General features: G+C 39.8%; 1 protein-coding gene across 1 annotated transcript; it reads left to right on the top strand.

Annotated features, from left to right (window-relative positions):
* Positions 1–2,413: 2,413 nt before the first annotated feature.
* LOC130414324 (PDZ domain-containing RING finger protein 4-like) lies at positions 2,414–26,523 on the top strand. The gene is made up of 8 exons (XM_056740170.1): positions 2,414–2,564; positions 16,682–16,929; positions 18,753–18,855; positions 21,308–21,406; positions 21,913–21,975; positions 22,802–22,903; positions 24,305–24,424; positions 24,893–26,523. Exons 1-8 carry the CDS (start codon positions 2,496–2,498, stop codon positions 26,234–26,236), a joined length of 2,148 nt encoding a protein of 715 aa, XP_056596148.1. The 5' UTR covers positions 2,414–2,495; the 3' UTR covers positions 26,237–26,523.
* Positions 26,524–27,059: the final 536 nt, after the last annotated feature.

Raw genomic sequence — 27,059 nt, 5'->3', positions numbered from 1 at the left:
CACGAGTTTTCAAGTGATGCTTTTGGAACTTTGCGATTTACTCGTGATTCTGTGCTCCGGCTCAGAAAAGTCTGAAAATACAATTTCCGCGGCGAGTAAACCCCTCCCTGGCCTTTAAATTCAATATCACACACTTAATGTAGACCCTTTGATCTGAGATGGACACTTTAGCGGATGGCACTTCACAGAACTTCAAAATGCGGCTTGCAGAGATTCCCCTCATGTTGGTACCCGAGTGTTTTGAGAGTAGTCTTGTTCGTCTGACCTTGTGTGGTCCAAAACCTGAGATCACCTACATTGAAGGGGGCATCCAGTGGTCCCACCAGAGAAATTCATCATTTGATTATAAATTTGGTTTTTTGGGTGAATGTAAAAATGCAAAGGTTTGTGTGAGCTGAGGGGATGGAAAATGGCATTAGGTCGATGGTTAAATAGTAGGACACTAAAGGAAATGTGTGTGTAGTTGTGTAGTCTTTTGCCCCATGCTTTGCCTTCAGGGCGGTTGAGTAAAATTAAAGCCCAGTAAATCCGATTATTTCCTCCCAATGGGAATTGACTGATCGTCAGCTGATGAGAGCTCATTTACTCATAACACTGTGTGTGTGTGTGTGTGTGTGTGCGTGCGTGTGTGAGTGTGTGTGTGAACTCCAGGGCCAATTACTTAACAATTACCGCTGGTTAATTCTGTGAGACGGTGGGCTTTAATCTTCTCAGTGGGACGTGTGACATCTCTTCTGATTGCTGCTTGTTTTTGGAGACGTTTGTAAGAGAATTAAATCGCACCTGCTGTGATGGACACGCAGATTTTCTTTGGATCATAATTTGGACGTTTTTTCTCTTTTGTGTTATTCATGCCTGGCACTTCGAATAATGCGATTTTTCATCACGCGCAATATTCTAGTGAGTGTATTTGCTTCGGTGCGAAACATCATAGATTTATAAAATCCTCATCATTCAGAATGAATCATTAAATAAATATGGCTTGTATGTATCTACATCGGCGGGTCTGTAATGATGAGTAATGATATCTCCTGTATTTTCAGATCAAGTCTTTTGTTATCATTCAGCTGTGTGTCTAATGAAATTGCGTGTCTCTAACAGGTCCTTGAGATCATTTGCATGGTATGACAGTATGGAAGTACACCGCTACACACAAGACATCGCATGATTTGTACAGCACATAACACGATATACAGACGTACACTTATAAGAGTGACACTGGGGAGCTGAGATAGACAGTAACACGATTGTGTTTTTGTGTATTTTGTATATTTGAATCTGTGCTTCCATATGGTCACGACTGTGTGTGTATATCTATTGTCTTGCGAGTGTGTGTGTCTGCAATTTGTGTGTAGTCTCTGTGGGTTGGTTAGTGTGAGTGACCTACTTTGCTTTTTGGATTTTATGGTGAAAAGCTTCTGATCAATTCCACTGTGAGCACCATTTCCCCAACCAGTCATACCAGTTTAAGACCACTCTAACACAGCGCACACACTGCACAAACACACACCGCACAAACACACATAATCACATACAGTACTCAAACACTACAAACAAACACACAGATACACACACAGAACACACATGCAAGCACATACACATAAACAAAACACACACAAACAGAGCCACACACACACACATGCACACACAGTACACAGATAGCACAAACACACGTATTCATAAAGTACACAAACTGCACAAAGATGTAAACACGGAACAAACACACAGAAAACAAATCTAAGCACAAACAAACCAAATACAGAAACAGAGCCATGAACGCACATACACAATTATATACATAGGATATACAAAAAGTACACACAAGTGGACAGACACAAACATATAAACTCACATGCATACGCACACCAACCAAACACATGCACAGATCACAAACTATTAACACGAACTCACACAAACAAACACAAAGAACATCTGCTGAGCACACACACAAGCACATACACAAACAGTATGATAAGACAAGATACACACACACTCATTTGTGTGGAAGCTCCTAGCATCTGTTCTCTTTTATTGTGTCATCACAGCTGTAATGATTGTGTAGCTGTGTGTGTGAGTGTGTGTGTGTGCACGTGTGCAGTTCATAATGTTCCTCACAGCCCGAATCTTCGAGTAAATCAATGCTGCTCACACAAAAGAGCTTCATTGTCTCAATACTGACAGATTGTTAATGATGCTCTCTTCCTTGACCCCTCCCACTGGCGTAACCACACCCCCTCATGCATACGCATAAAACTCCTCATCATTATTCATAGGCTGAGCGAGAGAAGGGGGTGTGTCTATGAGTCAGAGAGAAAGAGAGAGAGAGATGCTGGTACCTCACACAGAGTCCAGCGTGCTGCTGTCTGATGCCGTCGGCTCTTGCGTGCGGATGACACACGGATGAGAGCCGGAGTGTGTGCGCGTGTGTTTCTGGAGGGAGACCCCCGACCCGCCACGGGGAGAGCGAGAGGTCTGCCGTATCCGTGACAACGAGGATGGGCTGCAATCTGTGTAGTTTACAGAAGAGAGAGGAGCATTACAAACTACTGTATGAGATCTCACAGGTGAGACACGGGAGACGTTCACACTTCTTCTTCTTCTTGTTGTTTAGGGGTTTAATGTAAACCAGCCGTGGCAGTGGAACTGGTTTTTGGATGCTGTATCGTCATGGTGATATACTGAGGAAACACAATGTGATGTTACTTAGTTTTTGACGTTGTGTTAATACCTTGATTTTTTGGACACGGTACTATGGTGTAATATCTTCTCTTGATGATGTGTGTCATTGCATTACCGTAGTATTCTGTGAAGTACCGTGGTATTCCACTTCGGCACTTTTCTGTGCATGAAAACAATATTTATGGTAACGGTTACATGCCGTAACCAAAAACATCTAAGGAATGATCTCGCAGACTTGTGAGATCCCCATGAGATGATCTGGACTGGTGAAGTTTAATTATAGTAAAAGTGTAGTAAACATGGTATTTTGGCTTTTCAATACTATTTGGATTACATTGTTTTTTCTAAAAATATCACTAAAGTAAACCCATGGTACAGTTTCATATAGTGTGTGAGAGATGATCTCATGACGTGCTTCTGGATGCTCGAAACAAATTCCTTGTTTGACGATGAACAGTAAACGCAAACAGTGTCGAGGTGACTCACATGACTGCAAGAAATCTCAACATCTTTCTGCATTTATTAATATTCCTGCTGTTGATTTATTCTCGCATGACTGTTTCATTAACTCTTATAATGCTGCTGTCCTGTTTTATCTCTTAAATGGGTTTAATAGCCCCTCGTATCACACACATACTGTGAGCGTTTTCACGGCGCTCTGATCACAGTCCCATTAGAGCTCGTATAAAATGATTTTAGCCGTTAATAAAATGTGAAATGTGCTGCTGTGTGTAATCTGATGTGAGGATTGAGTTCTGTGATGCTCTTTAATGAGGCTCTGAATGACTCGCTATATTCAGACCATCTGTCTGATCTCTGCATGAACTTCTGTAGGTCCAGAGGTGAAGAAATGCTAGTGTTCGCTCGCGTCCAGAGGAAAATGTCATCGCTCAGATGATCTCTCCAGTCTTTCAACTTAGTGATTGTTCAAACACGTGAAGAGTCCGGATGTGTCAATGATTGTAGAGGTCAAGAAATCTTTTGATGAGAAATGTTTGAGTTCATATCGAGACCTTCAATTGACGTTTGATCGCAGACGAGACAAATCTGAGCTCAGTTTGACACACTGAAACTCTAATGACAGAAACTTCTGTGAGATTTCTGACTCTTTTCTCAGGAGAAACATCTGAGAGGCAGACGAGACTTGTTTAATATCATGGATTTCTAGGATAAATAATTGTTTGTATTTGTTTGCTCACCACCAGGTTTTGTAAAAAGACTTTGTCTTTATTAATTTATTATAAACATTTGCTCAAGCAAATCTAAGCCAAGTGAACAAATGTTTCAGAGAAATGCGCAACGATATCAGAATATGAAGTGAATCAGTGAAGGAAAGAGTTTGTGTGTTTGTGTGTGTGTGTTCGGAGCTAATTAGTGTCTCTACAGAAGAAACAGGGAACACATGCGTCACATTTTTATGGTCTTGTGTTTGTTTGTGCTGTGGTGGACATTTTAATTGCCTGTTCATGGTCTGTAGGTCATCCTGAGGTTAAACTGATCATTTGAAGAGATCTTTTTTAACCAACATTATGGTGTGAGTGTATTGACGAGAGAACCGTCTCTGGCCTAGAAATCTACCGTCTTTTTAATGCATTACATCAAATTGATGCTTTTATGTGATTAGGGGACACTCGGGGTCTCCACGAACATTTCCTGGGACTGATGTCAGTTCAAGCTCCAACAAAAAACCCAAGTTCCAAGCCACGCTATTCATTTCATTTACAGTTTTATTTTGATTCTTACGTTACTCCTGTGTCTATTTTCAAGGGATTTTAGGCAGAACCGTCTAAGTAGATTGCTCATTGAACGATACTTTAACTAAAACCTCCATTAAGTGTTATGAGTTATGGGAAAAACCTCTGAGCGATGACATCTTCATTTGGGTTTGCTGGAGCGATGTTTTATTGTGAGATGATGAACAGTGACATTAGTGAGTCTAGAGTGAGTTTATGAAGTGTGTGTGTGGTCATCTGCAGCTGGACAGGTGCGCACGTGTGTGTTTGACAAATGAGTTTCATCACTGCCGGGACGTTTCGCGTGTGTGTGTGTAATAGGCAGAGGCCCCGGGGCCGCGCTGACCTCCTCCGTACTGGACTGTACTCCACAAATGTTCCAATCCATCTGGCTGTCCGGCTCTGTGTGTCTGACTGATGGCCTCGCAGCTGAGAGCAGGAACAAAAAATGCTCTTTTGATGGATCTCATGTCCACAGTCTGCAGATTACCTGATCAACAGAGAGGGGCTTTTATTTTCTTATTCACAAACCTGTGTGCAGTCAGGAACGGCAGTCTGTTGGAAGTCTGGACTCTGATTGTTTTTTTGCTCTGGAATCTGGAGTCAGGTGCAGTTCACAAAGTATTTCTTAATTATACTGGTTCTGAATCGTGTGCGCAGTCGTCCGTCAGCCTGAGAAATACTGAAGGAGGTCTAGAGATTTATGTGTGTGTGTGTGTGTGTGGAAGAGAGAGAGCAAGAAAGTTTTGTGAGAGTATGATATTTTTTGTATGAGAGAGATTTTATATTTTTGTCTGAGGTTGTGTTTATGAGAATGTGTGTGTGTGAGAAAGAGAGAGAAAGAAAGATTGAAAGAAAGAAAGGAAGAAAGAAAGAAAGAAGAAGAAGAAGAGAGTGTATGTGAGAGTATGTGATTGTGCATGTGTGTGTGTGTGCATGTGTGAGAGATAGAGAAAGAGAGTGATAGAGAGAGATAGAGAGAGAGAAAGCGAGAAAGAGAGAGAGTGAGAGAGAAAGAAAGAAAGAAAGAAAGAAAGAAAGAAAGAAAGTAGAGAGAGTGTGTGTGAGAGTATGTGATTGTGCATGTGTGTGTGTGCATGTGTGAGAGATAGAGAAAGAGAGTGATAGAGAGAGATAGAGAGAGAGAAGAGAGAAAGAGAGAGAGTGAGAGAGAAAGAAAGAAAGAAAGAAAGAAAGAAAGAAAGAAAGAAAGAAAGAAAGAAAGAAAAAAGTAGAGAGAGTGTGTGTGAGAGTATGTGATTGTGCATGTGTGTGTGTGCATGTGTGAGAGATAGAGAAAGAGAGTGATAGAGAGAGAGAGAGAGAGAGAGAGAGACATAGAGAAAGCGTGAAAGAGAGAGAGTGTGAGAGAGAGAGAGAGAGAGAGAGAGAAAGAAAGAAAGAAAGAAAGAAAGAAAGAAAGAAAGAAAGAAAAGAGAGAGAAGTAAGTAGAGAAAAAAGTAGAGAGAGTGTGTCTGAGAGAATGTGATTGTGCATGTGTGTGTGTGCATGTGTGAGAGATAGAGAGTGATAGAGAGAGAGACATAGAGAAAGCGAGAAAGAGAGAGAGAGAAAGAAAGAAAAAAGTAGAGAGAGTGTGTGAGAGTATGTGATTGTGCATGTGTGTGTGTGCATGTGTGAGAGATAGAGAAAGAGAGTGATAGAGAGAGAGAGAGAGAGAGAGAGAGAGACATAGAGAAAGAGAGAGAGTGTGAGAGAGAGAGAGAGAGAAAGAAAGAAAGAAAGAAAGAAAGAAAGAAAGAAAAGAGAGAGAAGTAAGTAGAGAAAAAAGTAGAGAGAGTGTGTCTGAGAGAATGTGATTGTGCATGTGTGTGTGTGCATGTGTGAGAAATAGAGAAAGAGAGTGATAGAGAGAGAGACATAGAGAAAGCGAGAAAGAGAGAGAAAGAGAGAAAGAAAGAAAAAAGTAGAGAGAGTGTGTGTGAGAGTATGTGATTGTGCATGTGTGAGAGAGAGAGAGAGAGAGAGAGAGAGAGAGAGAGTATATGTGATATTTTTTGTATTAGATAGATTGTATATTTTTGTGTCAGAGGGAGTGTGTATGAGAATGTGTGTTTGTGTGAGATAGAGTGAGAGGGAGTATATGTGAGAGTGTTTGTATGCGTGTGTGCGAGAGAGTGTGTGTCGTCTGTGTCAGTGTATGTGTGTGTGTGTGTTCTCATGTACACTGAAAATCTGTTTTCTGGCTCATTCCAAGCAGGAATATTTACACACCTCAAGCAACACATCAGTCACAGTTACATGTGTGTGTTAATATATATTTATATCCTAAAATGAGTCCATTATTTTCACAAGAAACATGAAGTTAAGACCACGTCTATAGACTTGACCTTTCACACTCGTTTGACCCTTACAGACACTATCAGAACCAAACCGTGACCTCAGACACTGTACAAGATATCGTGAATTCACCTCACACACACTTTCACTTTGGTTATAGATTTTCACACTGTTATTTGTTGATCTGTAGATTTGTGATCACTTTCATTCACGGTGGGATTGTATTGTGTGATATACAGTATACAGTGATTTGGATTATTGTTTGGTTGTGTATTTATTTATACTGTTTGCTATATGCTGCTGTCACAGTTTAATGCTCAGAATGACTCATGACGGCCAGTTTCTCTTCAGTGGACGGCGATGCTGGACACAAGAATACATTCCATTTAGAGAACTGTAGTGTCATCTCAATTTACGACACATAATGCATTCACCGCAGTAAACGCCATCCTTTATAGCCGGATATAAATTGGATGACGGGACGTTTGTGGCGTAATGAAACATTTGGCGTGTGTATGTGTGAACAGCTTGAGTTTTGAGCAGTGAATGAAAGCGAGGGAGAATATCTTGGAGGAAACACATAAGAGACGTCTCGAGCTGGCAGCGTCTGAGCGGCTTTACTTCAGGACAGACGGGAACTTGATAATTGACTTCATTAATGAGGAGGAGACCGCAAACAGCATCTGAACGATGACCTGATGTGCAACAATGGGTTTTTGTGGACTGCTTTGTACATATTGGTCCTGTGTTTGAAACACAGGGAGTAAAGGAATGAGCACCGACACTTTTTCAATGCTCAGTTTTAGGAGACACACCTGAGACTAAGTTGAAACCCAAATGAGAACTTCCTCAAATCACCTCAGGTATGAAAGAGAAATATCACTTTCGTCTGGGTGTCGGTGGATTTGGTTTAGTTCATATTAAGATTTCAAGAATATCAGTGTTGTGACACCGGCCTCTTGCCGTTCTCCTTCTCTCTGAGATCTCACTATGAGAGCGAGCGTCTAAGGTGCGTCGCTGTGATAAAAGACGAGAGCGTCTCTTTCTCTCATTCAGCTCGACGGCATTGTTCTCCGTCTTGCGGGACGTCTCCAGACACTCGTATCGCCTCCATTTGTTCATAAGCAGATGGTCCGCGCTTTTCTCCGTGATATCTCCGCTTCAATATCCGCTCTGACATTTCCACAAATGCCGGTGGTATCAGAATAGAGGCTCATTTGATCTGTTATCACCTGTTAATGCCCCTCTCGCTCTCTCTCCCGGGCTGTGCGAGCGCTGCTTCAGGAGGCAGGGATACGGGGAAGGGGGGCGAGAAACACAAAAGCCCCCGGGTGACCTTCGGTGAGAGGCATCTTCCACGAGTCACCGCCCGGGTCACGACAGCCACAGGATGGCCTCTGCGGCCATCCTGATAAGACGGAGGGTGTCAGAGAGCATGATGGGATAGCCAAGACACCTCAGTGGGGTCTGGCTGACTGAAGAGGGCAAGGAAAGGAACAAAAGGAGATCGGCATCTCAAATCAGTTTCTTTGTTTGTGGTCTGAACAGCTAAATAAACACATGGCTTGAATTCCTAGAACTTGAAATGATTTTTCTTGTAATGTACCAATCGTATATTATTCTCACGTGTTTGGGTCTTTACGCACTCTCACATTAATAACATGCTTGTCAATCCAAAGACCACAAAGGCTTCTGGGATAGCGAGCTTTTGTTTAAATGATATCGATTGTTTGGGTGCGTAAGTAATTAATTTAAATTACCAAATCTATCGAGGAAGCCAATATTATCTGACACCAGGGCCAGTTGCAATTTAGCTAATTTGATTGTAAAATCTTTAACCAGTGAGCAGCAGGTGTCTGATCTTATTTCGTTTGCGCTTTTAATTTTAATTTTATGTTGCAGTGATACTTGTTTCTTGTTGTTGTTGTTTTTTGTAAGTTGTGCATCTTCTTTTGTATTTCATCCACTGGTGAGTGGCTGTGATTTATTTTGAGGACTCTATTGGTCATTTTATATTTTAAACCCTATACACAGTAGATTGATAAAAGATCAAAATCAACTACATTTTGAACGGGAACTAGTGGAATTCTCATGCAGGTCTTCATTCCCCTGTTTCTAGTCCTGGTTATGTTGTTATTTAATATTTATTGTCATGTTTAGTTAACAGATTCTGTTAAATGATCTTGATCTAATTCTGATCCCCTCACTGGAAAAACGACATTCTTGTTGACTGTTTTTGTCTTTTTTGCCTTCTTTTGTAGTACAAATATCTAAACATTTCTAAATCAAGATGCACTTTCTTGACAAGAAAGGTGACCTAAGATATTTGGTCTATTTTAAGTAGAAAAATATAAGAATCAAGTAAGTTTATGGTTAACATAATAAACTTGAATTTGGTACTTGAGAAAAAGGTCAAACTAAATTCAAGTTTCTCTTTCTCACCCCATTGGCAGATTTTGTTGCTTGTTTTTACCATAAGCTTTCTAAATTCTTATATTTTTCTCTCTCTCTCATTTTCAATGTAAGTGTACTTCACTGGCATGACAAATATTGCGTATTTCTGTAGGGCACTGCAGGGATGAATGCAAAACCTGGAAGCCAGTTAACGTTTCAGCACTTGTGATTCAATGGGTTTTAAAGCAGGTTTTTGGTTTAATGCTAAATGTTGGCTATAAATATTAAATATTAATATTTTTACGTTTTATTCTGTGACATAAAACACGCCAGTTATAACCCGCTTGTAAAATTGTGTTTTTAAAACGGCCGTTGCTAACAAGATGCTAAAAAGCCACTATCATTTGGTGGCGGTGCTAAGCGTCATCATCCATTAAAAACACATTTTTAATTAAGTTTAGGGTTAGATTTCTCAGAGGCTTGGTAGTGATTGTCCATATCGAGGTCAGTTGTACTTTACTCATGGTTTTTGTTGTCCTCAGGTTGTTCCAATTGCTTCTATTGTTTACCTCATTTGTTGCTTTGGATAAAAGCATCTGCTAAACGACTAAATGAAATAAATACAAATACAGGCTACAAAAATAGCAAATGTTGTGTTAATTTTTAAAGATTTTCTGCGATCTCCGAAAAGTCTATAGGAAGATACATAGGCTTCCGGTCAAGGGAACATGTGCAGCGCTAACTTGGACTGGACTACAAAAATAGGTCATACCTGCACCACTCTTTTGCCAAAGCATGTGCAGTACTGCAAATACTAAATACTAAATCCTGTTAGAAGATGAAGTAAAGTTTTATTATTGTTGCATCCATACATAAATGACTGCTCGAAACAAGTCAGTGACTTGCAAGACCCTAGACAGTACTAACACATTTGTCCACGATACTGTTGTCATGCGGTTTCTACGTCAGTAAAGGCGTTAACAAAGGGTAAAGAAATGTAACACTAGCCTAGTGGTTTTTGGATATTTTAGCGCAAAATTGTTGCAAACTGTACCTTTAACTAATATAGTAAGATATAGAAAATGATCTGTCTCTCTCTCTCTCTCTCTCTATCTCTCTCTCACACACACAATGACTGGAAGTGACAGGAGTGTCAGAGAGGAAAGGTCCATTACTGTCACTGTGGAGATAATCAGTAAACAGACTCAGTGTCATCAGTCATGTCACATTCTACTGTTGAACTCAGCTGTCACTCACTGTGTGTGTGTGTGTGTGTGTGTGCGTGCGTGTGTGTGTTTGGGTAGGGTAAATACTACGGTATGGGGACATGTGGCGAAATGTCCCCACAAAGAAGGCAATATCCAAAATCCTTGTCCTTGTGGGGACATTTTGGGTCCCCATGAGGAAACAAGCTTATAAATCATATACAATTAAGAGCAGAAGGATTTGTGTGATTGTTATGTTTAGGTGTAGGGAATATGAACCATATATAATAAAAACCATTGCGTCTATAAAGTCCCCATAAAACATGGAAACCCAACACGTGTGTGTGCGTTCTGGTGTCACTTTCTGGTTCTGACACTCTTTATCACATGTAGGTTGGATGAGTCCAGAACTCAATGCTGATCTGATTAAAGAACATTCACATTATTGCATTGACTTAACAGAGCCGTCTGTTGAGACGCTTGAGAATCAGGTCTCGGAATTTACAGTTTTTTTGCTGTTCTGCGTCGGGGCTGCTTTATTCCCATAATCCCCTGCAGGTATGTCAGATCTGATGTGCGAAAGATGAAAACACATTGCTTCTGTTCGTTTATATTATTGATAAATAATCTGACAAGAGAAACAGGTGTAGTAATAAACCACACGTGAGCTGCCTTTAATGTACATTTACTGTCTCAGAAATCATTGTTAGACTAATAGTTGAATTTACTTTGGCAATGACAGCAATACATTTAACTGCAGATATGTAGAAAAGTGAATTTACTATATCTGTACCATATCTGTAAAAACACCCAAAACTGTTTAAACAAAAGACACAATCTTTCCATATCCGTGACAGTTAATGAATTATATTCTTTATGTTGTATGTGTTTGAGCTCCAGTGGTGTGTAAAGGTGATGGTTTTAGCTCATAGGCAACTTTCACACATTCATTAGAGACCGTCTGGTCTGCACGCCGCAGGGGTCCGAGAGCCACCTGAGAGAGGCCAGGATTGATGATTTGGAAATTGCTTTAAGAGACAGCTACAGGGAAAATACAAAAAGAATCAATAGCAGAGACACATGATGGGCATGCAGAAAGAAAGAGAGAGAGACACTCATCTGCTGTTTGCATGTATTTCTCCACGGGCCGATTGTTGATCACCTCTGGCAGGCGGTGAAGATTCCCGCGGCGGGAGGTGGAAAGGTCATTAGCCGATGTGCAAACGCTCCAGACAGGTTCAGTGTATTTTTACAGTACATGACGCTTGAGGGATGAATGAGGAAAGCCCTCTCAGCTTCAAACGGCGTAACCGCCTATCCGCCTCAAAGACTCATGGGAAAACATGTTTTTTAGCTTTCGCACATCCGATCTGACTTACCTGCGGGGGATTCTGGAAAAAGCGCCCCCCACACAAATATATGTATATAAATAGAAACACAAGTTTCCTGGTGAGGCCTGACAGTATTGTTATACAGTAGAACAGGCAAACATTTTCATCTGCTTTCTATTTATTGTTGTGATGATTTTCACGTCTTAGACCCTGTCGATGCGCCAGTTGCTCTTACCGTTTGTAAGATTTCTGAAGAAACTTTATGGTGTTATTCACAACAATGTCGTTTTTCTTTCACTGCTGTTAAAATGCATTACAATAAAACATCTGCTGTCTGCGCAGATGAAGCGCAGAATGAGTCTTCAGAGAGCCGCCTGCCTGACTGCAGGGCTGCGCTCTCTCATTCGTTTATATCATCATTGTTTTAATCATTTGTTTTCATGTTTGTTGTTGGTTTTCTTTGTCTGTATTATGGTTAATGAATTTTTACTCTGTAAAAGACAGATATTCATGATGGGTGACCTGAAAACAGTTCTCGGGTCTCTCAAGCTTTCTTCCTCATTCGCTCGTCTCTCTGTTCACTTTCTGTCCATACATTTGAATTTATCCAAGGAGCTGGAGAGACAAAAACACCCCGGCAGGTGATAAAAGTGAAAATATGAGACAGATGGAGACACAAAGAACTGGGAAACACTGCTTGGTTTTCAACGCCGAAGCATAACGGGTTTGTTGATGCCGTGAGACTTAAGCATCTAGATTTGTAACTTTACTATGGAGACTATTTATCTCAACTGAGGGCTTTGAAGTCACATTCTGCAGTTGATTATGGGAAATAAAGTGTCTCCTGCACACATCTCTAGTTTCTGAGTCATTCCCATTAATACTGTCATTGTCATGTTTGCTTGATTACGTTGCGTGTTTATTATATGCCGTAGATAAAGACTATGGATATATGTGCTGGAAAACAATGCCGTTTATGAGCCAATACGTTACCTGTCGTCCTCTGCAACACCACGTACATGATACACATAAAGCTTCACAACGGAAAAAAATCACGTAGTCGATGTTTAAACACGTAATTGGTCTATTTTGTACATTTCGATGCACATTCATTTAAAAACTAGTTAAAGTTTGCAGAAATCAATATATTCAGATAACTGAGCGTTTGCAGAGTCTCATGGCACAGGGGGATTTGCGACATAACGTCAGGGTGCCGGGAGATGAATTGAACCATAAAATTGTTCAAATTGGTTTAATGTAGCCGGACGGCGCTCCTGCCGAGCGGAGTGGCTCCATTACAGTGAAAAATAGCTTCGGGCCGCGTGCCGGTGATGTTTTATGCTGTTTAGAGGTGAGGGCTCGTTGTTTAGTCGCCTCGTGTTTCCATGCAAAGGGAGGGTCAAATTTCCCTGGTGGTCCGATTGCTGTTTTATATCCCGGTGCCACGAGAGCGGAACAGCGGCGGGCGCCCGTTCGCGCAGCCAATCTGTCTGTCCGTGCGTGATTTATGAACTCATAACGTCTTTACAGTACCGAACCACAAGTCATATTTTAGCTTGACACTTATTATTGAAATGAGACATTTAGTCTAGGGCAGAGCGGGCCGCTAACAGAGGGCCGTCATGACTCTGGTTACAGTCTCTCCCCTGGAGCCACCAGAATTCATTTTGGGGAATTTAATGTCGCTTCACGACTAAACGCACGGGTCTTTTCGACTCGATATTAGATTGTATTTATGAAAATGTAAATTGATTCTTGGCACAGAAAGGAGAGATTTGTGACCGCCAGTCATGAAGACAAGCTATATGGGGCTCGGGTCAAATTTTTGTGTTTGATTTATTTGCTATTGTGCTTTATTGATGCGTTTAACGCGTGACGTTATGTGTCAACATATTATACATTTTTTTTTCGTCTTTTATCATCTGCCAAACAAGTAAAATCACGTATCGAAGATCAAGTGTTTTGATTTAAAGATTAAAATAATTTTGAGGAGAGTTTATAAAAATGCAAAAAGTTTTTAGTGTGGGTTTATAGGATGGAATCTACAACATCTAGTTCTTACGGAAATTCTAAATGATTTCATTAGCTAATGAAATCACGTTACTTTTTAAGATGTGAATAAGATTGTATGTTTTCATACTAGTAAGCAGCCTTGTACTTAAACATATGAATAAGATTATACGAATTCATACTAGTAAGCCGCCTTGTACTTAAATGTATGAATAAGATTGTACGAATTGTGTTATTAAGTCACTTTAGATGAAAGCATCTGACAAATGCATAAATGTAAATAGTTACTTATTTGTCTTATCAAGCTAATGTTAGTTTATGCACTATTTATTAAATTTCACCGGTGGTTACCGTGATAATTTAATGCTGGTTAATTTCTCTCTGTCATGGATAAAAGCTGATGGGAGTAAATGTCCCACAATGCACCGCACACTCACATTCACCTCTGACTCCATTCTGCTGTGAAACATTTTAGTGACCTATCGCACATTGTAAAACCGATATCATCCATAAATACACGTATATTATAGACGTCTTGCGCTAACAGTTATGTATCCGCTCCAATGATCATTTACGAAGGTAAATTGCAAAGGACGGACCCCTTTAAAGCGCATGGCGTTCATTACCCGCTGGAGGTCCGTCTCCTGCCCTTCAACATCTGTGTGTATTAGCACTTATTCTCCCCCCACATGAAACATCATTAGCATTAGTTTGAACGGAGCTGGATGTTAACGGCTTGGCGGGAATAATTATTATTCACGTCCTCGATTGGGATTAATCACTCCATCTGGCACTCATTTAAACAATACGGAAGAAACCGTCCTCTTTCGAACATGCTTTCATTTCCTTCGCAGCAGAAAGGAGATACGACGCCTCGAATCTGCTCATTTTTCTAGCAGCTTGTCATAATCCACAGGCAAGCTCATTTATCTACCCGCAGTCCTTTGTTCCCCCGTCTCAAACACAAGCTCCACGAATCCACCTCCACACAGATCATTAAAACGTTCGGTGTCGGTTCTGTTCAGCGCCCGTTAAATGTTGATTGCTAGCGGTGTTAGGGACATAGCGGTGTCCGGTTGAGAAAACTGGAGTGTTTGTTTTCGTGTTGATTTTGGGTTTGTGTTTTACACCAGCGGTCCCTGGAGACCCGGCCTAGTTTACAGCACAGGTGATTGATGCCAGGTAGCTTCACACAAAGGTCACGTTGGCGACCGCTGAGATATCTATAGAGTTTATTTATTGTTGCCAGAGCGGGTGGAAATAAGTCACGCTGGCCTTAGCAAACAAACTTCACATTTCTATGAACCGTCGTGGAGGCAGGTGGGCAGGTGGAGGCGGTAGACTTGGGCACAACCTAGTTCCTACTGTAGCCGAAGACCAGAAGACACTTGAGTCAGGGAATTAAATAGTAAACATCTGGTTTACGGCTCATTAATATCAGTCATTTTATTCGCCCACCGTGTTTAAATGTCATTTAAATCTTCATAAGAACAAAAAATCTCAGAGGAGTTTTTATTAATATTTCAATGATTTCTCCTAGACATCAATGAGATTAAATGGAAAGTCAAGTTGACATAACTGAGATCTTCTGCTCCAAAAGAACAACTTCTGAGCGATAGCATTTCATTACATTATGAAGATGAAGTTGGCTTGACCATGTTAGACTCCAAAAGCTGAAATTTTTCTTTGATTCTGTCTGTCCGACATTAAATTAGATGAAAACATCAATTTTACATGACGTGAAACTGTGTCTTGTGAGAACAGCACGTGTTCATTTGTAATTTATAGCGTTAAGAGGAAGCCTGTGACTGCTTTATGATCGATTCGGTCTCATTTTTATAAGTTAATCAAATACAGTGTTGGGTAAATTACTCTGAAAAGGTAATGAATTACTAGTTACTAATTACATATTCAATAGTATCATTAGATAAATTATTCTTATTAACCCGATCAAAGTATGCTAATGTGAGGAGGACACATTAAAGCATACATTTTAAAGTTAGACTTATAATTTTGATGTCTTTCCTCTATTGAATATATTACACAGTATTTACTTCAATTACATCAGAAATAACTGTAATTAAATTACAGAAAAAATAAGAGTAATGGCTTACTTTACTTTTCAAGGGGATTATAATAAATAACATATATATTAAATTAATATGAATTAATTTCTATCTAATTACAGTAACTAATAACTTACTAACTAGTTATACCCAACACTGATCAAATAATTAAAAAAGTTTCTGCAAATATTCAAAGTAATTTCTGTAATCAGTGTCTTCAGAATTGCAAAAAATACAAATAACTTCATTATTCTGTGGGAAAAGAGTCCCGCCTCCAAACGCACATCATTGGTTATGAGGGTTTAATTTGTGAGTTACATCAGATTAAAGAAATACTCTCCTCGGCTGAAGGATTGAGGCCTAAAAGCGCTTTTATTTTCTAACGTATCTCACCATCAGATCTGTTTTCTAAATGGCACTTCAAAGCGTTTCTCAAAGGCTGTCGCTGGATGATATAATGTGTGTCATTAATAGCCAATCAGAGCCCTGTGTGATTCGATCTGTGCTCAGTCCATTCTGTGAGAACTTCATTACAGATGAATAGAGAGAGAATGTGACTGCCAAGAGCTTTATGACGTCCATTAACCCGTAAGAAAGAAACACCACAGATGAGATTTCTTTTGTGTCTCGGTTATTTCTGACAGATATCAATGAGTGTGAATTTTTGCTTGGGTCTCATCTGTGTTTTTCTGGAGATAACGAGTCAGAAAGCTCACAAAAGAGTTTAAGAAGAGATGTCAACAATGTGTCAAACCGAGCTCAGATTTGTGAAGTTTGCCATCAAAAATCAGTATTAATAAAGATCTCAATATATGAACTCAAGGTTTTCTCATCGAATTGACCCAAATACGGATTATTTTACCTCTACGAACAATTTAAGGAGAAACTAAGTTGATACATGATGATAAAAAGCATCATGCCACGTGACATCATCATATTAAAGGCTTCTCCGATCTCCGCAGGTGAATGGCAGAGATCTCTCGAGAGCGAGTCATGAAGAGGCGGTCGAGGCTTTCCGCAGCGCTAAAGACCCCATCGTGGTTCAGGTGCTCCGCCGGACCCCTCTGCCCCGAGGTCAAGCCCAGGACGTCCAGGTGGTGGACGTGTGCACACAAACCGAAATCACCTTCGAGCACATCATGGCTCTGGCCAAACTCCGTCCTACAACACCGCCTGTGCCGGATATCTGTCCCTTTCTCCTGTCAGACAGGTAAACACAACACTTTACGCATTCATCTCTCTGATGTGTGGAGTTCCTCTCAAAGGATGAACAAACTGAGATCAAGATGAAGTTTAGCACAAAGAGTTTCTGGGTTTCTTCCCTGGAGACAGAGGCGTCTTCGCTTGATGCAGAAAGTTAATTGAAATGGTGTGATGCGCGGAGAGGCTGTTAAAGAGAAAATTAATACTGCACAACGGCCCATTGATAATTCATACTGTTGTCGAAAACTTGTCACCCGCTCAACATCCGTGTTTTGTTTCTAAATCCCTTCAGTGGCGGATGTGAACGCTCTGTATTCCTTTGTCCTCGTCCACAAAAGCATTCAAGAAGTGCATGTTATTCCTGTACTTAAGTACACTTAATCAATTCAACTTGAACTCTACTGGAAGTACAAAAGATAAGTATACTTCAAGTGTATTAAGTAGGCTAGACTTGATGTATTAAGTATACTGATATCAATGTACTTTCAATACTACAGAGCACGAGACAGGCCCATCTTTTAGTTTATAAAAGTATACTTTAAGGGGTGGTGTCCCAGACATGGCTTAAGCCTAGTTCTAACTAACTTAAATGTTAGAAGTGTCTCGATCGAAAACAACTTACACTGGCAGATCTTAAAATATGTCAGTGTTATTTTTTTTATCTCACGATGCACACAGTAATGTTTTTTTAAGTATATGTTTTTTTGAATAACTAAATATCCTAATTTAACTAAGTTCTAGTCATGGCTTAAGCTAATCCTTATCTGGAAAATGACCTCTAAGTGTAACAGCAGTAAGCAACTACTAAGTTTTTAACTTCAACTAGACTACAAGTGAACTTATAGGTGTACTGATAGTTCTTTTGTCTCAAGATGCACATCTGTAATTTCTTCCTCATTTTCTAAGGCATTTTAATAAAAGCGACTGAAACAGCCTAACCTAACTAAGGCATGAAACCGGGCCTTCAAAAGTATTAGAAAGTGTGCTTTTTAAATAATGAAATACTGTGTTTTACAAGCAGTGTTTATTTATTCCTGAAAAACGGCATACAAGGTTTTCGGGAGGACAGTGGCGATTTATATTATATCTATAAGACAGCATGTAAAACTGTATGGAAAATATTTAAAAGACTAATCAATCGAAAGAGTGAACATAACAAGTCAAGTATGCTTCATGTTACATTAACTCGTTCTAAAGATTCGAGTGGAAGTATAGACCAAATATACTCAGACGTTTCTCTCGGTTTAAGTCAAGTATATTTAAATGCAGTTTTAAATATATTTCTGACAATAACGTAAAGTCGACATTATCTGGGTTTAGTGTAAAAGAATTATAGTAAGAGCAGTACTGGATGTCAACATGTTTTTACTCCAGGCCTGATAAACCTGAAGGAACATATGTGTGTTTTCTGAGTGTGTCTGGTTATTGATGTTGTGTTTTGTTTGAATTCAGATGGATTTGTTATCAGCGGTCGACCTCTCTTAGCAGCTCATAAAGTCAGGTCTCATATTGGTTTGTCATTCGGCATCAGGTGTTCCAGTCATCCGAGATCTGGATTTATGGACCAAACAAATATTGCTGGTCTCACTCACAGAGCACATGATAAACCGACTTTGTTTCTAGCACAGAGAAGACACATCTAGATGTGAAATAGAGCTCTGTGACAAACAAAGCCATGCGTGCCAACTTACAATGAATTACTTTGTTACAATCTACAGCAAATCAGATTAAGAAACAGAAGTGGACATTTAATATGAATTCCATTATTTTCAGTGGATAATTATCTGTAAATATGAACTATTCTTAATGGATTTGTGTTTGTCTTAACAGCTGTCACTCTCTGCATTCTGCTGATCAGGAGAACTTTGAGGATGGCCAGTATCTTAACACAATGATTGTGGACGGAGAGAGACCTGATGACTTTGAGTATGAGGTAAGACCTTCTGAACACCCCTCCCTTCAATAATAATGACTGACACCCATACTCTGTTATCCCGAATAAGTTGGGAAAAAGGTAATCAGTTACATCTAATGTCTTAAGTTTTGTTGTTCTCAATCTTAAGTAAGCAGAACTATCAAGTTTTTAGTTTTTTGAACTCATGCATGTTCATGCTTTTAATTTTGAACATTTAGTAATGTTCAAAATTACACTTTTTTATATACAGTTAAATAAAAAGGTCTGATTGAGACAATAAACATAAACAATTAACAAACACCTTTCACAGAGATTGCAATGGCACTTCCCACAACATTAGCATAAGGACCACTCTTCTGAACAATGGTAACCCCAAAAGTAAAAACTAAAACAAACTCTTCTAAATATCAAAGATAAATGAACATTCCTCATTGACAAGGCGTTTTCCTGTCTAAAAACTCATAAAATAACACTATATTTCTAAATGTACTCTCCTAATGCAGACTCATACACAGCATGCTGGGAGCTGAAATTCATTCTTAAGCGTTCGTCTTGAATTAACTTGTTTAAATTAAGTTAATCTAACTCAAAAGTGAGAATGAGTTACAGCAATTACAAATTACAATTTTTATATAAAATTAAGTTTACACTTCTTTAACTATTTAGTTACTCCGAACGGGGTTCAAATGGATCAATCAGACGAGCCATGCTGTATGGTCGGTTGGAGTCCTTTTGAAAATATAGGGTGCTTTGTTGGGCTGTCTGGTTTCTTAAGATACTTTAGCATCCACAGAACTTTCAAAAGGTTCTTAGAACTGAAAAAACTTTTAAAGTTTATTTTTAGAACCATCAAGAGAATAGTAAATTGAGGAACCAAAGTGGTTCTATGGCGAAGAACCCTTTTAGCTCCATTATTTTTGAAAATTATCATAATTTACTTCCATCACAAATTTTGTTTTGTAGAATATTGATGTACGTGAACTTAAAAATGGTGTCTATTATTAAAAAACACTATATATCAGATACATCAACATACACGAGTTGTGCACGTATCTGCTGTTATACAGCGGCTTTGAATATGGCCGTATGTTTTATTTTTATTACAGTCCTGTTTTGACAGATGACTGATGATATTATCAACTTCTTCACGAGTATCGTGTATATCAGCCCATCTTGGAGGATAAACTCAGAGCTCATTTGAAAGCACATGCGGCGGGTTTTCGAGCCCTCTTGATTTCCGAGTCATTTGAGGACAGAGGCGTTGTGGGAAAGAACGTTGATTTAAGTAAATTACATCCACTTGATTTGTTTCATTTGAATTTATATGAAGGTTTGGGCTCTGGGAGCGTGTTCCCCTCACAGGAGATTTGTGTGTGTATTTGTGGCGTGTGTCTCGGCTCTCATTAACATGAAGCAAATGTAATATATCACACAGCGTACTGCAAGCTTCATTTCTGATCACTGATCCTATTAGAACGAGTGTGCGCTCTTGATTTCATGCTCGGGGAATAACAGCAGATTGACCAAACTCTACTTAACACACATCTGTAGAGGAGAGAGGCTTTATTCCAGAACGGCACTTTTCACAGGAATTATACTCATATAAGATAATATAAGATGAAATAATTACTTGAGTTCTACATCTATTGATGATTTTCTTTACAATGTGTTCACACCAAAGGCGTATTAAGTGTTTTGCGTAAGTAAATTACATACAAAGTCAATGCAAAGAATCGTATAGAGCCCAGCATTAGTTTCTCAACAAAAATATGAGATGCAATGATATTTTGTGCGATGTTTGATTTTATGAATGCACACTTCACATGTGATTTATTATGTGTATGTTTAATGTCATTTTTTGGTAGTCTGTTCTAATGAAACACTGTTCTTTCTCGCATGTTTGTTCCTTAAAATCAAAGGAACGTTGAGTTGAGTTTATTGGAGTCTAATGGGTTGAGACACAGTGGAGCTCATGTTGAGAAAAACTCTTTAATTTCACTGAACGTCACGCTGGGATTTTCATTTTCTCACAAAAACAACACATCAATTTTTCATCTGTACGGTTTCGTTGCGTTCGAGACTCACAGCGACCGCCGGAGTGAATACATTAATGCTCATTAACATAATTACAATCTTATTTACAGAATAAATATTGATTTTGGAGAAAACATGGCATAGTTAATGTTCTGGTTTACTTGGGAAGGAAATCTGTGGATAAATCTTTGACGGTAAATGTCGCGGAGTGAATTCATTAAAGCTTCTCTGTTTTATTTTTACACACATGTATTTTTTTACATTTATGTACAACATCATTCGGTCCGTATTTATAATTATTTTCAGTTCAGATGCATTATCACAATGGGACATTTAATGTTCAAGCGTTCTGCGTAACACCCTTAAACTGAGTTTTAACATGGCTCACTGCTTTATTAAAATCTTGTTGATAGTAAATCGTGTGTTTCTCCCGCAGGAGGTGGAACTGTGTCGAATGAACAGCGAGGAGAAGCTCGGCCTCACGCTGTGTTACAGAACGGATGATGAAGAAGATATCGCTATATACGTCAGCGAGGTACTTTATCATGACACTGTCCCACCCATTGAAAGTGTTTTCTCTCTCACATACTAGTGTGTTTCTGATCTTCCAGATTTTAGATAACAAGCAATTGATGAGAGTTAATTACTACATTAGTCAACAAATAAACAAAGAGAATTTATGCAAGAGAGAAGATTGGAGTTGATCAGAAGAGATATTTTTCGAAGAGTTTTGGTCTTTGCTTTGATTGGTTTAGATCTTGAGACATTGACCAATCAGGATCGTTTTCTTTATGATACAATTCTTTCCTAACAAACTTATTCTAAAAATCTTTTTACTGGTTTAAAGATGCACGGCCCTTTTTGACCAAATTTGACTGTTACGTGAAAAACATGGCGCTACAAGAATGATTCACTGAAAAATTCTGTTATTGTTTTCTAACCTATTCTAAAGATGATTTTTTTATGAAACATCTGCAAAATGTCTTGGCTAAAATGATATAAATCAGTACTTGGCTTATATGTGTTTGTTTTTGTTTTCAGATCGAACCGAACAGCATCGCCGCCCGAGATGGTCGCATCCGAGAAGGCGACCGTATTTTACAGGTAAATTCATCTTTTATCACACTGGATTCATTAGACCATGAGGCGTGCGCTGTATTCACTTCAGTGTCTCATTGAGCAGAACATTCATTTTTAATGCCGGTGCGTTACATCTCATTGTGAATCCTTCCGAACGGCACCCGCGGCGAGCCGGACGTTTGAGTCAGCAGCGCCGAGAAACACCGAGCTTCTTATGAGACCTGAGGGGACGATAGTGATCTCCATTGAGAATCATTACTGCTGCAGTGTGTGTGTTACAGGACCTGAAGGAAAACAGGGGGTACTCTCAGGGTCATTACACTGGAGCAATGAAGCCAGGACGGGTGCTGATGTTGTAGTTCTCTTCAGTATAGACTCCTGCCGTATAGTTATATTGTTTCACACTCGGGTATTTTTAGCCGCATTCTGTCATCCTGAAGTTTTTTGTTTTAGTTTTAATTTATTTCAGTTGACCTGGAGAGACACAGACGTTTTCCACCGAGGAATGTTGCTGTGTCTGTGTTTCTCGAAAAAAATCGTTGTTCCAATTAAATGTGAAACTCACAGCAGACTCTTGAACCTGTTAAAGGTGAAGTGTGTCACTTCTGATCCATTAACGGCAATTAACAAAATCAGATTTGCTTTTCTCAGTGCACAGCTCACCTCCAAAGAGCGTTCTGGGTGGTTGCTAGGGCGATGCTGTCCGGTTGCTAAGGTGTTTCAGTTGGTTTCTAGATGCTGTTTTATCATTTGCCAAGTCTGTTATCTTTCTGTTCATCTGTTCTTCATTACTCTGACGAAGATCTCGTCCTGCTGCAGCATCTCATTGGTGTTTGTGTTTGATTGACAGATTAATGGGAGGGACGTTCAGGACAAACAGGAATCTGTGGCCGTTTTGTCAAATGAAGAATGCAGAAATATTGTGCTGCTCGTGTGCAGGCCTGAAATACAGGTATGAATACATGTGTGTATGGATTGCATGTAATTTTAGATAAATGCGTCTATATTTATTATCTACGCTATACTTGTACTATATATTTTATTTTCATTAATATTTTAAATTGATTTCATTTTTTTAAGTGTTTATTTAACTTTTCAATTCTTCCATTTTATTACTTGTTTATTTTTTTGTAATATTGCTTTATTGGTTTAATCTATTTTTTATTTAAGATTTAAGATGGTTTTATTTTATTTTCATAAATATTTTGAATTAGCTTTTATTTATATAGTTTTGTTTTAGCATTTTATTATATATTAATTTTTCGTAATATTGCTCTACAGATGTAGTCCAATTTTATTTCAGATTTAGTTTAGTTTTTTTTTTTCAAGTTAGTAATAAACTGAAAAACAAAAATTTATAATTTTAGTCCGCATTTCTCATTTTGGCTTAATTTGTCAAATGTAATTAACATCAATATTTTAATAGTTTTACTTAATGATTATAACCATAGTCAGAACACAGAAATCGCTGACATGATGATGTCCATAAGCCCCACCCTCTCCTCACATTAATGTCAGCACTTTTCTCATCGTTACTGTAATCGACTTCCAGCCGTAACCAATAAAAACTAATAGCTCATTAATATCGCCGGCGTTCAACCTTCGGGTCACACCAGAAACAATCGCTGCAATCCAGAGCAGCTTGTATACATTAGCTGACCGCTGTAATTAAATTCATGGATTGTGTTTTATTTGAGTGGTCCTGATGCTGTGACATACTGTATGGTGGGGGGTTGTGTATCCGTCACAGAAGAAAGGTGCGGTTTGATGGTCCTGTGGTTCATTACCCGGCACAGAGGCCATCAAAGTTCTGCAGAGAACATTAGTGCCATTAATGTGTGTGATGTAGACCTTATAAAACATGACACAATCATAATGTGTTTCAAACATCACAGTCACAAAACACTGACGCAATCTCATGAAGAAATACTCTGGCAATATCGGGAAGAAATAAATGATAGTTTGCCTATTTGTAGCAGCAATATTGTGAATGAAATTAAGCTTTTCTGAGGTGAATCACAACATTATAATAGTCAAAGGTATAAAGAGAGAAAAGAAAGATGACGATGAACTGCTCGTCCCATGATGCTTTGCACCTGTCAGCAAATTGTAAATCTGAGGCCGGATTAATTTTTCTCAAATTCTATTTCAAGGAGAAATTTAAACACTTTGTATTCCTGATAAAACTTCGTACAACAGTTTGGTAGTTATTGAAATGCTTATAAAAAGGTTGATTTTTCATCTTTAAATTCTCAAGAATTGTACTAAAGATGATAAGATCCAAACGTGTTCTTGAGGTTCTCTGTCCGTTCGACTGTAATGTGGGTTCTGTAATGCTTTTGTTTTTCAGGAGGAGCCGTGGCTTGATGATGAACACAGCGAGTTCTTAGAAGAGCTGAAGATGGAGATGCTGGAAGAACAGAGAAGAGAAGAAGAGGAGATGGATAGAGCCGCAAGAGAAGAAGAAGAGAAGGTGAGACGGACAACATTTATTCTAGAAGAACGTCTAGCAGAACATCGATATTATCATCCTAGCAACCACATAGCAGTGCCCTAGCAACCATCCGAAAATCTGCTCAGCAATTCATATTTTATTACAAAATGTTAATCCATTTTAAATCGCTCACATTTCTAATAAAGCTCAGTATGAAACAAGCTAATCTCATGAAGTCTGTCTTCTACGCTCATGAGTAACTATTGTATTAAAATAGATGGATTTTCAAATTCCCAATATTCTGAATCATACTTTCAAATTCACTCCTCGCATTTACATGTTCCTGAACAGAAGACGAGCAACGTGCATTGTTGTAATCTATTCTCTACATCTCCCATATGACTGCAGACAGATATGAAAACTTTCAGTAATGAACTCTCCGTAGGTTCTGTCTTTATTTAACGTGTGCGGCATAAATCATTATTCTGACTTCAATTCTCCTTGCAGGCCGCAAGAATCCAAGAAGACATCACAGCCTCCTGTTCTTATAATCAGACCGGTCAAAAAGACGGCTCCGAAAAGAATGTTCTCGCCCAAATCCAAAAGCGTCTCTCGCGGTGTTTACGGCAGCGGCGCGATGCTGCGGGTCAAAGCCGTGACTGTCCGGTGACGGGTCGGGTCTCCGGTGAGGGAGTGGAAGACAAAGTCACTGATGGAGATTGTTACCAGCAGCTCCTCGAGCTCAAGTGTCAAATCCGCAACAGCGGCGAGTACGACCTCTTCTACAGACGCAGCAGCACCATCGAATGCAGTCTGCGGGAGCAGAGCAGTGGCGTTCAACACGAGCTGCGTCTGCTCAACGAGGAACTGTGCAGCATCGAGCTGGAATGCCAGAACATCATGCAAGCGCATCAACTGCGTACGCAAAACCAAGGTCCCCGGAGCCCTCGGCACGCCGGGAAGCTGGCCGACATCAGCGAGCACCCGGAAAAGTCAGACAAGGACAGTTCGAGTGCATACAATACGGCGGAGAGCTCCCGCAGTACTCCGCTAGCCATGGACCGCTCTCCAGAACATTCCGTGCAGAGGATGATCACTTTGACCAACCAGAAGAACCTCAAGAGTAGTTTCCTTGCCGGACGCGGTTCGCCCCCCTGTCCGCCCGTCAGGAGAGCGCCGAGCGGCAGTCCGGATCACAGCAACCCCTCGGAGTCCGACCAAACTCCTCCTGCGGACGATGAGAGGAGCCTTCACTCGTGCATCCCGCGCCACCAGCAAACGGATCATGCCCGACATTACCAGAGCGTTGTGCACCTGATCCAACAACAATCCGCTGTGGAGTACGCCCACAGTCTGCTGAGCGGTCCGCAGGCCCCTCTGCCGTCCGAACCCAAGATGGAGTGGAAGGTCAAGGTGAGAAGCGACGGCACAAGGTACATCACCAAGCGGCCGGTCCGAGACCGACTGCTCCGCGAGCGAGCCCTCAAAATCAAGGAGGAGCGCAGCGGAGGTATGACGACGGACGATGACGCCATGAGCGAGATGAAGATGGGACGCTACTGGAGCAAAGAGGAGCGGAAACAACAGCTCCTGCGGGCTAAAGAGCAGCGCCGGCGACGGGAGTTCATGCAGCAGAGTCGACTGGAGTGTCTGCGGGAGAATCCTCAGAGCGGCGGCGAGGGCCGTAAGGAGGTCAGCATCATCGAACTCAGCCATCGTAAGATGATGAAGAAACGCAACAAGAAGATTCTGGACAACTGGATGACCATTCAGGAACTGATGACGCACGGCGCCAAAGCGCCAGAAGCTTCCAAAGTCCATAACGCCTTTCTTTCCGTTACAACTGTATAGATTTTCACGAACATTCTTGTACTTTACCCCATGTGGTACGATCTACTTTTGCCTCGTTCAATGCGGCGATTTTTATGAGAAAACAAACAAGAATATTTTCACACTTTGTTACTGGATAAATGTTTTGTATGCAAATGTCAGTTTTTATGATTTAATTTTCTGTTTTGTTACAATAACAAAAACGTACTTGAAGGAACATTCCAAACAAAGGAAACATCACCTTCATGTTATTTCAAACGTGTATGACTCTTTATTTTGTTGAATGTTAAAATGTTCAGCCAAAAACTAAAAAATCTGCCATCATTTATTCATCTTAATGTGTTTGTAAACCTGTATATGACTCTTTCATAAGTGAAACCCAGAAGAATATATTTTGAGAATTGTCTTTGTGGAAGTCAACGTTGTTTGGTTACCAACGTTCTTCCAAATATCTTCTTTTGTGTTTTGCAGAAGAAAGAAACTCATAATGACATGTAGGTTCATTTTTGGATGAACTATCCCTTTAAAAACCTAAACATGTCAGCCGAAGGCTATAGGACCTGCTTGAAATCAAACAAATCAATCTTGCATGTTATTTGGTCATGAGATTTCACGTTCAAAGCAACAGTCAGGATATTAAAATGATACCTTTTGTGGTTCACTAAAGAATGAAAGTCATACATGTTTCAGGATGACATGAGTGTGATGAACACAAGAATGTTGAGGTTGAAGGATTCATTTAATGTTTTGTGTTTGTCATCCAGGATCAGATTGACAACATTCTGAGCAGCGTTTACATCAGCAAAATGTGAATCATTGTGCACTTGCCTTTAACTGTGTGTGA

Source organism: Triplophysa dalaica, chromosome 24 (genome assembly GCF_015846415.1).
Source record: "Triplophysa dalaica isolate WHDGS20190420 chromosome 24, ASM1584641v1, whole genome shotgun sequence".
In the NCBI taxonomy this organism is placed as follows: Eukaryota; Metazoa; Chordata; class Actinopteri; order Cypriniformes; family Nemacheilidae; genus Triplophysa; species Triplophysa dalaica.
The sequence above is the reverse complement of the archived record's forward strand: the minus strand, read 5'-3'. Positions and strand labels throughout refer to the sequence as shown.

What these genes read in the sequence shown, in the direction of transcription:
- LOC130414324 (XM_056740170.1), top strand. Translation starts at nt 2,496, where the DNA reads ATGGGCTGCAATCTGTGTAGTTTACAGAAGAGAGAGGAGCATTACAAA. An exon ending in AAGGCGACCGTATTTTACAG is followed by an intron (nt 21,976 to 22,801) that starts GTAAATTCATCT and finishes TTTGATTGACAG; the next exon opens with ATTAATGGGAGGGACGTTCA. An exon ending in TGTGCAGGCCTGAAATACAG is followed by an intron (nt 22,904 to 24,304) that starts GTATGAATACAT and finishes GTTTTTCAGGAG; the next exon opens with GAGCCGTGGCTTGATGATGA.